At 40.8% G+C, this 13,687-nt stretch overlaps 1 protein-coding gene across 4 annotated transcripts; it reads right to left on the minus strand.

The window, feature by feature from the left end:
- Positions 1-1,968: 1,968 nt before the first annotated feature.
- tspan33a (tetraspanin 33a) lies at positions 1,969-12,821 on the minus strand. 4 transcript variants are annotated; one of them, XM_033615306.2, is made up of 8 exons: positions 12,498-12,821; positions 10,428-10,485; positions 8,345-8,472; positions 6,365-6,439; positions 5,897-5,992; positions 5,646-5,774; positions 4,909-5,070; positions 1,969-4,806 (listed from the first exon to the last, which is right to left on the minus strand). In XM_033615306.2, the coding sequence occupies exons 1-8, from the start codon at positions 12,600-12,602 to the stop codon at positions 4,705-4,707; spliced, it is 855 nt and encodes a 284-aa protein (XP_033471197.1). In that variant the 5' UTR covers positions 12,603-12,821; the 3' UTR covers positions 1,969-4,704. The 4 variants fall into 4 exon arrangements, with proteins under 4 accessions (XP_033471197.1, XP_033471196.1, XP_033471198.2 ...); XM_033615305.2 differs by having other exon boundaries at positions 4,909-5,073; XM_033615307.2 differs by lacking the exon at positions 12,498-12,821 and adding an exon at positions 11,834-12,389 and having other exon boundaries at positions 4,909-5,073.
- Positions 12,822-13,687: the final 866 nt, after the last annotated feature.

A 13,687-nucleotide genomic window follows, 5' to 3' on the forward strand; every position in this document is an offset into this window, starting at 1 on the left:
ATATGAGTGTCTGTTTGTCTTTTTAAAAAACCCTTTATTTAACCAGGTGGTCCCTTAAGATGGAAATCTCTTTTACAGTTTAAATATCAGTGGAATACAACAGACAGGAAATACAGTCATCACACACACAAGGAAAAGGCTCAAACCACCCCAAGTAAAGCAGCTACATTTCTCAGCTACATGGACTTTTAACATGGACAACATAGGAGAAGGCTTGTTTTCCCATCTCTGTCCAAATCTTTGGAACCTGCTAAGAAAGTTTGGATCCAAAGTCTGAAAATGATGACAGTCTGAGTGTCTCAGCCTTTATCAATAGTCATATAGTAAGAATTACATGGAGATTTAAAGAGTTTTGAATGGCTGTCCCATGTATATATGTCAGAAGATACAGTGTGTATGCTGAGTGTGTGTGTGTGGGAGGGAGGGACACAGTTAATAACTCAAAACTACATTAAGTCAGTCTCCTTTGGGACGTTCGTAATGGACTGGGCTTCCTGTCGTCGTTAAGGTGGCTGCAGGGATCTTTAAAAACTGCTAAACAGAAAACATACCAATGTACATAAAAGACAAACTCAAACACAGTCACATTATTTTAATGTGCTTAAATATGTCAGGATACCACTAAAGACAAACGTCCAAACTGGTCCGGTCTCGGCCATGGTGCTGTTGTTATCGCATTAATTGGACAGTGCACTCGTGGTATTTGCATGGCTGCAGATGCTTTGTTTCTCTCCTGGTGTTCTGAGAGTAAAACTGGGTTAACTCTGCTCCCTCCTCTGTGTGTGTGTGTGTGTGTGCGTGCGTCTGGGCCTCCTTGAAACCCACAGCAACATGGCCGCCTGAGTGAGTCAGAGGCAAAAACCAGGGACCACACACAGAGCACCAGAGCCCAGGCCAACACACACTCTCACTCTCACTCTCACATACACACTGTTAGAACTGTCACTTTTTCATTATACTCAGTCGCTTACACTAAATTATAACATGCCTCTGCCATCTGAAATGTTCTTTCCCTCCTTTGCGGCATCAGATTGGTGATACAGTAGATTTTGTGACGTGCTGAAGGGGAAATCACAGTCAGGAGAGCTACTCCGGCCTTTAAACTAACACAGAAATGTCATGTTTAGATTATGGACTTGCGTCAAAGGCTGTTAAACATGCAGAGGCTGTTTCTGCACCCAAAGATTACAGGCGTCAGGTTTCAGGCTGGGAATGCCTCGCAACTCAGGGTTTTCATTTGCCAGGCGGAGGAGAAACGGGGTGGAGATGAGAGGTGGTGTTGGTTTGTGCTTCTTCACAGTTACTTTCGAGCTTCTTTGGGTGAAGGAGAAAAATGTCACAGCTAGAAAAAACCATCTGCCCTCAAATTATCATGTGATAAAAAGAGATTTATTACGCAGAGTTACAGCTGTGGATGATTTTCACAGACATGAAAAGCACTAACATTTATGACCAAAATCCTCACAAAAACAGTTTGACTTTCCTTTGCTGTCAGAGCAAATCAAACTTTAATTGGTACTGTATCCAGACAACTGAGGGTGGGATCATGTTTCGTGTTTTAGCTCCAAGTAAATGTTTTTTTTCCTCAGTCAGAGAACCCTCAACCACTGTCTGCTCACTGATTGGTCACAAAATGCAATCTTGGCCTGTTCTAGTGATCACATCAACAAAACAACACTACAGCACCTCAGGCAGCAGTTTGCTTTAGTGGGAAAATGGGAATTCCCCGATCCTGTTGTATTTTAGTCGAATGATATTACAAAAGAAAAGTGAAAAAGGAAGACATCAGAGCAGGATTCAAGTCATATACATATAAATCAGCCTCAGGATATATGTACAGAAATGTGCGGTTTGGCAAACATTACTCACAATGGTAACATTTCACGACATACACCTCACAAAATCCAGTCGCTCTGCAGCTAAGCACGCTGTCAGCTGGATAAAATGTGAGCAGGAAATGACATCATGTGCTGTGTCAGGTCTGGGCAGGACAACCAAGCAACCATTTTATTATAAAGAGTCAGACCATAGGTAGAAACATTATCATTACAGTCATTTTCTATTACAAAAAATCTTAAAAATATTCTATACAAGGGGTTATTATATGCTTATGCTATTTCTCTTTTGTAACAAGGGTACAAGGCATCTCAGGGCCCCAGAGGTAAATACTTTACAGCAGTGGTTCCCAACTGGTCCAGCCACAGAGTACAGTTTCTCCTTAGTCCTTACTTCAAGGTCCAAACAGTAATACATTCAGTGTCATACTTGTGTTTGGCCATGCCGTTGAGCTAGTTTGCTGTCTCTGTCAAGTAGCTTTCTGTTAGTTTCTCACTGTACAGCAGGAAATGGCACTTTAAAATAAAATCTCTGTGCCAGAAATTCACTGTACTTCAAATTACAAACTTGACATGTCTGCAAGTTGCTTGTGGTCCATTCAGAATGGACTTGCGACCCACTTTTGGACCACAACCCACCAGCTGGGAACCACTGCTTGGCTGCTACACACATGCTTGTGAAAGTATCCAAAACTACATACCAACTATGTGTATTGCTCATGCTTCATATGCTCGCAGCCATAAGCAACATTACTGAGCATGCATCTGACACACACACACACACACACACACACACAAAGCAACTCCCTTTCCAGTTAGTAACAATCACGGACGCAGTTGAAACAAACAAACAAAAAACGTTATTAACTCTATGCATTAACTCACATTCCTATTTGGTGTCTTTGGCAAAAATATGACTTGCAACAGATTACACTTAACGCAGTTCTTAAAGGAACAGTGTGTAGGATTTAGGGGGATTTAGAGGCATCTAGTGGTGAGGATTGAAACCTCTCCCGGCTAGGATTCCTTCTGAATTATCCGCAGAGGTCTCCAACCCTCCAAAATTAACGGACCAAGTGATTTAAACCTTTAAAATCACTGAATAAACAGGTTTCACATTACAAAGCAACACTGTTTGGCATGTCAGAGACGGTCTCTAGCCCACAGCTGCTAATGTGTCCTCACCTTTTCTCTCTGATAACTTCAGATCCAGGGGCAGGTGGCACAGAGAACCTTAAGTTAAGATTTTCCTTAAAGTCCGAGTTAAGGTTTCCTTGAGGTAAAATCAGTTGCACAATACATCAAGTCTTCTGCTTTAAGTTTCCTCAAAATGTTTACTTCAGAATTTAAGTTTTTCTCCTTATCTTTGTCTTGTACTTGTGAAATTGCTTTAAGTTTGTTAAACCACTACACAAAGAATCTTAGTTACCGAGGTAAGGACAAAAACATAAAGTACCTCTGACCCCATCTTAACTGCAACATGGTTGGGTTTATGGATATATAAGAAAAATTAAGGCGTCTAGAGAAGAGTGTTTCACAACTAGGAGAACCCGATGGACATGCTCAATGATGAGCAACTGATTTTGTGCTTTAAGTTTTACCACAAGTCAGTTTGTGATCATGACTGTCTGGGATTGAATCACTTAACTTTCCAACACTGCACTCTTCCAGTCTCTTTACAATTAATAATTGCTCTGTGGTTTTATGCAACAGGATCTTACCAGTCAGTTATTGGTGAGGTATTTTATGTAAGCCTTAAGTGTCATACTTCAGGGGCAAACTTAAGGTGCTTTGTGCACCTGGCCCCAAATATTCAAGAGGTTTTTACTGGGAGCCGAAATATCCAGAGGTCTCTTCCTCTGCAAAACGACGATTGTGGCGACTTACACCAATAAAAACACTTAGTAAAGCAAAAATCATGTTCCTCTGCCTCCTCGTAGTGCGTCTAATGGCATCTGCAAGAATCCATTACACACTCTAACTCAGCTGTCAGTCATGTCAATCACTGCTCATGAACTGTGGTCAAACTGTCAAACTAGGCAGTGCCGATCACATATGAATCAAGATTCTGTTGCTGCATTGTCTATCTGTCTATCCACAGAGGTCTCTTCCTCTCCAAAACAAGCGGACCTGGCGACTTAAACCAGTAAAAATACTGAATAAAGCAGTCCTACGTTAAAAAACAGTGTTTTTCCAACGCTGATCATCACAGAGAGGCTGCTAACTGGTAGCTGATGTGAAAACACAAATGGCCCAACTAGAGCCTGTGTTTGGTTGGTCGGTTCTGGGCAACATGGCAATCTCTGTGGATAAGGGACTGCTCCCTATGTAGATCTAAATGGCTCATTCCAAGGTAGCAAAAACCCAATGATTCTTATTTCCAGGTGGTTATGAAACTATAGAAATATATATTATATTATATATATTATCGGTTATATATATTATCGGTTATTATATTATATTCCATTATTGCCAATACATCCCCTTGAATCCTACACACTGGACCTTTAAGTAAAGGTCAATGATCCCATCAATATGACCCTGACCACCAAACACCCTCCCTGCCCCTGCTTGCGTACTAACTACTGTACATAGTTTGGTAAATTCAAGCACAGTCTTTGTCCACAAGGTGGCAGCAGAGTCCTGTTTTTCCGTCTGTGTTCTTTGTGTGAACATAAATCCACTTCCATGCAAAATACTTGAAAGCACACTAGTGTTGTGTCTTTAAGTCTAAGAGCAGCGATGATGAAAGCTCAGTCCAGGCAGAGATGACAGATATTTTTCAGGCATGTGTGATTCTCCCCCTAATCTGCTGGTGTCACCCTGTTTCTGGTGCCGTTCATCAGAATCTGGTCTGATCCGACTCGGGTCAGCTGAACGGGTCGGAGCGGTGCTTGCGGCTGTAGTCCTGGAGCTCGATCTGGTCTTTGATCTGGTTGATCAAAATCTGAGACAACAGGATGCCAACCAGCTGCAGAGCGGGAAACAAAAACAGAGAGCTCTCCAGTTTAGTCTCTGCTCTTATAGGCTGGAGTTAAGTGTGTGTGGGCTGGTATGTAGGTTGTACTCCTACCTGTGGTATGGCCAGTCCCAGGGCGATGCCTCCCAGTAGGAACAGGTTACTGTGGATCCAATTCACCAGTTTGTCTATGCAGCCGTTGGTGTGGATGTAGTCTGCAGCCTCGACGTACTCTAACTCCTGCATGCCGTGGCCACACATGGTGTTGATAACCACCTGCTTTTAGAAAAAGCATGGTGTTATTCGTTTTCTTTTGTATCCTTTACTGACATTTTTTTTATATTTACTTTTTATCTTCTTCATTTATTACTTTCTATTAATCAACTATTACTATCACTGTTACTACCGCTCTATTTTATTTCATTTCTATCTTTCTTCATTCATGTTTATTCATGTTTCATCTTTATTCAGCTTGTCCTTGTTTGCACTAATTAATTTTGACTTCATCTCTTAATTTGGTTTCATTTTTATCAATATCTACTCATTTATTTCTATTTTTTAATATTTCTTATATTATTATTCTTATGATTTATTTATCTTATCTATTCATTTATTTATTTTGTAATTATTTAATCGAGTCTTTTTTCCCCTAATTTTTATTATCACTTTTTCTATCTGTATCTCCACACATATAAAGGTATTCGCCCATGAATATCTCCTTATCCAGAATTGGGCATTGAAACTAAGACACAGCTATCAATTCACGTATGCCCTGAAAATTTCAATAAACAAAATTGTGCAAACAAAACAAACAAAACGAAGTATGAGCAGAGTCTTGTGAAGAGAGCAACCTTGTCTTTCGTCATGATACAACAGGAGAAGGGGACAGAGCAGCGCTCTCTGCTGGGGTTGTCTTTTTCGCATTTGAAGTACATATTCTGGGACCAGTCAGTGTATGTCACACCGCCACAGCAGCCAAACTGAGGACACAAACAAGCATTTGAGATGGAAAAGATTAGAAAACATGTTCATTATATTATCACCCTGGTGTTTATAATGACAAAATGATGATCTACAGTGTGTGTGAAGTCTGAATCCTTACCTCTTTCTGACCAAAGTCAATGAGGTTCTGCAGATCAAGGTCCTCTCTGTAGTGAACAATGGCATTATTGATAATCTCCGTCACTCTGTTCCGAGCCTTGGCAGAGTATGAACAAAAATATACATCAGGAATACACAGTAAAGTAATATGTTGAATCATATCATTTAAGCTTTTGTATCAGTGGAGATAACAAAGACAGATACATTAGCCCATTTTTGTGAAATCGGTTTTTGTCAACTAGTAGCAGTTTGATGGCGACCTCATGATTGTTTAATTAGAAATCCATCTTCCCCTTTAAGATCCTCACCTCTAACAAACAAAATCACATCTAACAACCTTATCTGTGAGGAAACTGCTGCTGACTTCATTAGTTTACTCAGAAGCAGTTACAGACAAAGTCCAGTAGAGGACAGTGTTTCACCAATAAACACAATCAGAAAAGGACAAATAAAGCAAAGTGTACCCTACCCTATCAGAGAAGATGAAGCCCAGGACGCCAGCAATCAGCTGGAGCAGGAAGATCACTGTCAGACAGATACAGAACTGTGAGGAGGAAAGAGAGACACATGGTGACAACTGTGTTAAAATGAATCTGTTCTGGGTTAATTCTTTAGAGGACAGAGTCCATGAGATCCTGTGACTGCATGCACACAGCTGGTATTAGCTGCAGAAAAAGCAAGAAAACTAAGAGCAGGGGCTTAAAACAGAAATATGTTGTAACACGCTAGTCGACTAAACACTGGTTTGATTTGATTGATTTTATAAGACTGCTTAAAAGAACACTTCTTCCCAAAAATGGAAATTAATATATCAATTAGTCATTCTGTGTTACATAGAATTTGTGAGGAAAACTGGGCGACTGCATTTAGCAACAAACAGAAAAACTATATCAAAAAATCTGTTTACAATAGGGATGCACCGCTTGTAAATTCTGGGCCGATACAGATGTTTAACAAAAACATTTGGTCAATAGCCCATACTTATGTTCTTTTGTTGTTGCTGATTTTTGTGCCAGGTAAACAAAGAAATCTACTACAAAAAATAACTGATTTAAAGTCACTTCATTACACTACTTTTGAATGAGCACAAATTCAATCAAACACATTCATGACACAACCTTTAAAATAACCTTCTTTCACATACATTGAAAAAAAAACTAGCTTAATAGCATTTTATCGGTATCTTTTTCTTTTGCTTGTAAAAATATCAACAAATTTCTCCTTCAAACTGTATTCAAGTTCGAGTACATTTTACAAGATAACTTTTGAACACATCACGAAAACTTTATAATTCTACCTCCATTCAGAGTTCATTTTTACGCAATAGAGCTTGAACGCATCATAATGAAACTCAATGCAACCTCAAGCTGTTACTTCCGGTCACTGGCTGCGAACAGCTAACGATAACTAGCTCTCCTCCTGCCGATTTCAACACAACTTTGTTGTTCACAGAGTTTTGTATTGTCAGGGAAACAATAGTCTGTGTCCCTTGGAACGTCAATTGTGAATTTACTGCCTACTTTTGACCCAACGGTGTCCCGCGGAAGACCCGTTTGTCCCATTGACCATAAAAAGATGGACAACACATCTCATTTATACTTGAGCTGGTGGTGGTGTGTGTCTGTGTCACTCTGCAGTTACACCTCCAAAACACTCGTCGGCGGCAGAGGTTTCTGTGAAGTGCTGTAAATTTTCCTTGATTCAAAACACATATTAAACACACATTAAACATGGCTTAATAGCGACAATTTGAAATACAAGTACACAAATCAGCTTCACTATAACTCGCAGCATTCACAGACAAACACTTGTCCTTATTTGGACACCTTTTCCCCACAAATACAACATGCTAATGTTTTTAGCACAAGCCTATGGCATTTTACATTGTATAAACTAGCCCAGTGACTAGAAGACTTTTTCTCTACTCATATGAAACCAGGGACAACAGCAACATTTAACAAAGGTAACGTTACAAAATTCAGCTCCATTACAGCTCACAAGGTTCACCGACAAAACAACTGTCTTATACTAAACACGTTTTCCAAACAAATACAACATGCTAACGTTATTAGCACAAGCCTATGGCATTTTACATTGTATAAATTACCCCAGCGGCTAGCTTACTCTCTTCTCTCCTCATGTAAAGCCAGGGACAACACCAACATTTAACAAAGGTAACGTTACAAAATTTGGCTCCATGACAACTCACATAGTTCACAGACAAAACAACTGTCTTATACTAAACACGTTTTCCAAACAAATACAACATGCTAACGTTATTAGCACAAGCCTATGGCATTTAACATTGTATAAATTATTAGAGCTAATGCTAAAATATTGTTGAGATGATCAGGCAGCTCATTGACTGAGTTTGAATCTGACACCATTACCTCCACATCATGTCATACAGCATACAGTGTCTCGGCTACGTAGCCTACTCCTGACTTACAGTCTGCAGGAGGCAGATGTTTTCTCGCAGTGAGCCCACACAGCCACAGAAGGTGATGATGAACATGAGGATCCCCACGACCAACAGCATTACAGCCGGGTCCACTGACAGACACGCCAGGGCCGCCTCTGAAAACAAGAAGAAACGAGGGGTTCAAAGACTGATGTGAAGAAAGCTTCAAACAGTGACATAACAGGAAACGTTTAAATGTGCTTTGAAGTGTCTTCCTCTAGCTCTCTCAGTATATACAGTACAGGCCAAAAGTTTGGACACACCTTCTCATTCAATGCGTTTTCTTTATTTTCATGACTATTTACAGTGTAAATTCTCACTGAAGGCATCAAAACTATGAATGAACACGTGGAGTTATGTACTTAACAAAAAAAGGTGAAATAACTGAAAACATGTTTTATATTCTAGTTTCTTCAAAATAGCCACCCTTTGCTCTGATTACTGCTTTGCACACTCTTGGCATTCTCTCCATGAGCTTCAAGAGGTAGTCACCTGAAATGGTTTCCACTTCACAGGTGTGCCTTATCAGGGTTAATTAGTGGAATTTCTTGCTTTATCAATGGGGTTGGGACCATCAGTTGTGTTGTGCACAAGTCAGGTTAATACACAGCCGACAGCCCTATTGGACAACTGTTAAAATTCATATTATGGCAAGAACCAATCAGCTAACTAAAGAAAAACAAGTGGCCATCATTACTTTAAGAAATGAAGGTCAGTCAGTCCGGAAAATTGCAAAAACTTTAAAGGTGTCCCCAAGTGGAGTCGCAAAAACCATCAAGCGCTACAACAAAACTGGCACACATGAGGACCGACCCAGGAAAGGAAGACCAAGAGTCACCTCTGCTTCTGAGGATAAGTTCATCCGAGTCACCAGCCTCAGAAATTGCAAGTTAACAGCAGCTCAGATCAGAGACCAGATGAATGCCACACAGAGTTCTAGCAGCAGACCCATCTCTAGAACAACTGTTAAGAGGAGACTGCGCGAATCAGGCCTTCATGGTCAAATAGCTGCTAGGAAACCACTGCTAAGGAGAGGCAACAAGCAGAAGAGATTTGTTTGGGCCAAGAAACACAAGGAATGGACATTAGACCAGTGGAAATCTGTGCTTTGGTCTGATGAGTCCAAATTTGAGATCTTTGGTTCCAACCGCCGTGTCTTTGTGAGACGCAGAAAAGGTGAACGGATGGATTCCACATGCCTGGTTCCCACTGTGAAGCATGGAAGAGGAGGTGTGATGGTGTGGGGGTGTTTTGCTGGTGACACTGTTGGGGATTTATTCAAAATTGAAGGCACACTGAACCAGCATGGCTACCACAGCATCCTGCAGCGACATGCCATCCCATCCAGTTTGCGTTTAGTTGGACGATCATTTATTTTTCAACAGGACAATGACCCCAAACACACCTCCAGGCTGTGTAAGGACTATTTGACCAAGAAGGAGAGTGATGGAGTGCTGCGGCAGATGACCTGGCCTCCACAGTCACCGGACCTGAACCCAATCGAGATGGTTTGGGGTGAGCTGGACCGCAGAGTGAAGGCAAAGGGGCCAACAAGTGCTAAACACCTCTGGGAACTCCTTCAAGACTGTTGGAAAACCATTTCAGGTGACTACCTCTTGAAGCTCATGGAGAGAATGCCAAGAGTGTGCAAAGCAGTAATCAGAGCAAAGGGTGGCTATTTTGAAGAAACTAGAATATAAAACATGTTTTCAGTTATTTCACCTTTTTTTGTTAAGTACATAACTCCACATGTGTTCATTCATAGTTTTGATGCCTTCAGTGAGAATCTACACTGTAAATAGTCATGAAAATAAAGAAAACGCATTGAATGAGAAGGTGTGTCCAAACTTTTGGCCTGTACTGTATCAGGGTAGAAATATGTTTATTTTCCCTCATGAAACCTTGAACAACACAGCTTTGGATGCTGTTTTCCTACTTTTTCACCACCCTGCTGTTTGGTGGAGGCAAAAAAGCCTAAAAGCGAACATACTGTCCTGACACTCAATACTCCCACTGTCTCCCACTGAACATGGGGAAGGACTGTATGCTCTATCAGTGAAGGATCACTTACCTGCATGTTTCATCATGCGGGCGTACACGCCGATTCCCACCATCACCAGGGAAATTATCTAAGGGGAGCAGAGAAAAAAAAGATCTCTTTATACTTAGCACATCTTGAAACATTATAATGGGGCATAAGCAGGAGAAACCACTCAGCACAGTAGGTGAAGAACCATTTCTGTGTTTGTACTTGTCCAGGGAGTGGCACCACTCACCACAATGCAATCAGTGACATATGAGTCATAGACAAGGCCGTACTGAGAGAATACCAACTAATTTCCCTAAAATACACTCAAGGAAAATCCCTGCTTTTTTAGCCTCGGGGCTCCGAGCCCACAACATTTTTCATTAGAAATGCAGATAAGGAGACTCTGCCATCCACTCTGCTTCCATTGGACTAAATCGACCTGGCAGCAATCTGTACCTTTCCCTAAAAAATAAAGAGCCTTTCACTCAGCGCTCCTCTCTCAGTCTCAATGGAATAATAGGGAGCCCTCAGGAGCACTCTTCCCACCCCGAATGAAATGGATCCAGTTACCACAGACACTGCAGCTTCATGGGGTGGGAGGGCAAAGCTAGATTTGTCTGCCCCGTTTTTTAAAGATTGAGTTTCACAGTGAAGAACAGGCTGTTTTTTTGCCATCATGTATCTTGTATAAGTCTAATGAAATGTGAAATGCCGCATCTAAGAGTAAGTGGTCATGAAATCAGATTCTTGTTTGTTATAAAATGGGCTTTCCATGAAATTTCCTGAGATTACAGACAATCTAGACGAGACAAGAACCCTGCGCTTTTATCTCTGGTGTGTCCTGTGCGGAGCCCATTGTAGCCAGAGGCAACAGAAATGACAATAACACATTCCATGTCGAAGAGCTTCAAGTTTTTACACAGCCGTAGCCTGTTTGTACATGGCCAGAAGTCATGAAGACGCCTGACACACTCATACAGGTTTGTTTTAAAGACACTCCTGAGACTGTAGGAAACAGAGAAAGGAAAGCTACACAGACTTTTTTGGTCAGAAATTAAAAAAGCACTTCTGAAAACTTCCTGTCAGAGTTCTCACTGGATTTGCATGTTTAAACTCTTTTTTTTGTCATTTCTGTTGCTCGACCAGCAGCAGAAAAGTCTCCACTAAATCCCAACAAGTTTAATCTGCAACAACAGCTCTGCTTTGCAAATGTTGTAAGCCAGAAATCTCCTTATGTCACAGTCCCTGAGCACCTGAAACGCACCGATATGAACTTTGGTTAGTTTACAACCCACTGCCGAGCTTTGCTGTCACCCTCAGCTGAATTCTTTGCTTGTAAAGGATTGAGTCGTGCATTTATTAACATCTGATTGTTGGTGAACATCTACAAATACGATCAACACAATCACCTGCTGTGTTTGGTTTAAATGGGAAATAAAACATCTCACTTGGGGTGAATCCTGCTCCACAGCGATCATGTTTCCTCCAGTCAACAGACAGATTTGTGTGAGAAGTGGAGACCTACTTGTACATGGCCCCATCAGCATATGAATCAATGACAGTTTGTGTTTCCTGGCAACTGTCATGAAAGGAACTACGCTGAAATGACACCACAGCAGTTTTGTTGGCTGAGTTTAGGTGTTTTAAGTACTGTTATTGAGAACTTGTTCTGAGCTCAAAATCCCCTCTGACAAACCCAATGATACATTCCTGTTTGCAAAGTGAGAATACAACTTGACACCTGGTGTGTCAGCTGTGCTTAACTTCCCCTCTCTTTCCTTAACAATTTCACTTCTTGTAAAACACCTAAGTTAATGAACAACCACCTTAAACAAACAAACCACTGGATGCTCCAAGCAGATCAAATTTCACACTTTGAGGTTAAACAAAAGTAGTAAACACAGTAAGTGTGACATAACTGGAACCTAAAGTCCTGAGAAATGCCATTTAACTCTTGTTCCTTGTTTAACAAATAGTTTTCCTGAAGACATCAGAGAGCAAATCTGGTGTGCCAAGAGTCACAATGATTAACCTGCACACAGACAAGAGTAAACAAGGTTACACCACGAGTATATGTGGCCCACTGTGTTTAACACCATAAGTAACACTTACCCAAAATATAAAATTAAACAGGAACAGTAGGTACTTTACAACGGGACTGACTAAGGAGACGTCCTCGCCAGATCTAGGTGCGCCCCCGCGTCTTCCTCCTGCCATGGTGACAAGTATCCCAGCTGCTCTCCAAGTTTGCGCACAATTAAGATATTAACTGTATGAAAACCAGAGTTTGTGTGAGTTATACTAAAGACTCGACAGCCTAATGGTGGCGAAGAGCTGCTAATATTCCTCTAATACATGAGCAGACATGTACAGTTACAGTGAGTGCCCTAGTTGCGGGCTGCCGCCGGCGCTGGCTGTTGAGCGCTGAATGGGCGTGTAAAAAACTGGGAGTGTTACCTCTGTGTCTCCCTCCTGTACCACTGATCGTATGATACAACCTGGGAAAAGGGGTTTCACAATTGACCCCATGGACCTGAAGAAAAAACAGGGACAGTTTGCTGAAATATATGTGTATAACTTAATAAATGATTTGTTTTTTTTTTTTTTAGATGTGTATCACTGTATACACTCCACCCAGGACAGAATAAACCCTGCATACATGTGTTATAGTGTGTGTAGTACTTTGGCTTTGTCTCATGTTCTTTTGTCATGAACCTCCCTTAGTATGCAATTTCAATTTCTCCTAGCTATTTTGGATCGATAAGACCTGATAAATTAAAAAAAAAACAAACCTAAACATTGTCAGTGACAATAGTGTCCTTTAAGGAGACGATAAAGTCCCAGTGTCCTGAAACTAGTACTTTTTTACTTTTTATTTACTTTTGTTTCAGAGATAATAAAAAATAAATTGTGAAGACAATAAAGCCTCCACAAAATAGCATCTTAAGTCTTGTGTGTGATTTATCCTGGCTTCATATGAGCAGAGGAAATCTCTGCTTGTCGCTAGGCTAATTTATACAATGTAAAATGCCATAGGCTTGTGCTAATAACGTTAGCATGTTATATTTGTTTGGGAAACATGTTTAGTATAAGACAGTTGTTTTGTCAGTGAACCTTGTGAGTTGTAATGGAGCAAAATCACATACCGTTACCTTTGTTAAATGTTGCTGTTGTTCCTGGTTTTATATGAGAAGAGGAAAAGTACGTTGGCTGCTAGGCTCATGTAAAATGCCATAGGCTTGTGCTAAAGACATTAGCATGTTGTATTTGTGGTGAAAATGTGTCCAAATAAGGACAAGTAC

This window comes from Epinephelus lanceolatus, chromosome 23 (assembly GCF_041903045.1).
Source record: "Epinephelus lanceolatus isolate andai-2023 chromosome 23, ASM4190304v1, whole genome shotgun sequence".
NCBI lineage: Eukaryota > Metazoa > Chordata > Actinopteri > Perciformes > Serranidae > Epinephelus > Epinephelus lanceolatus.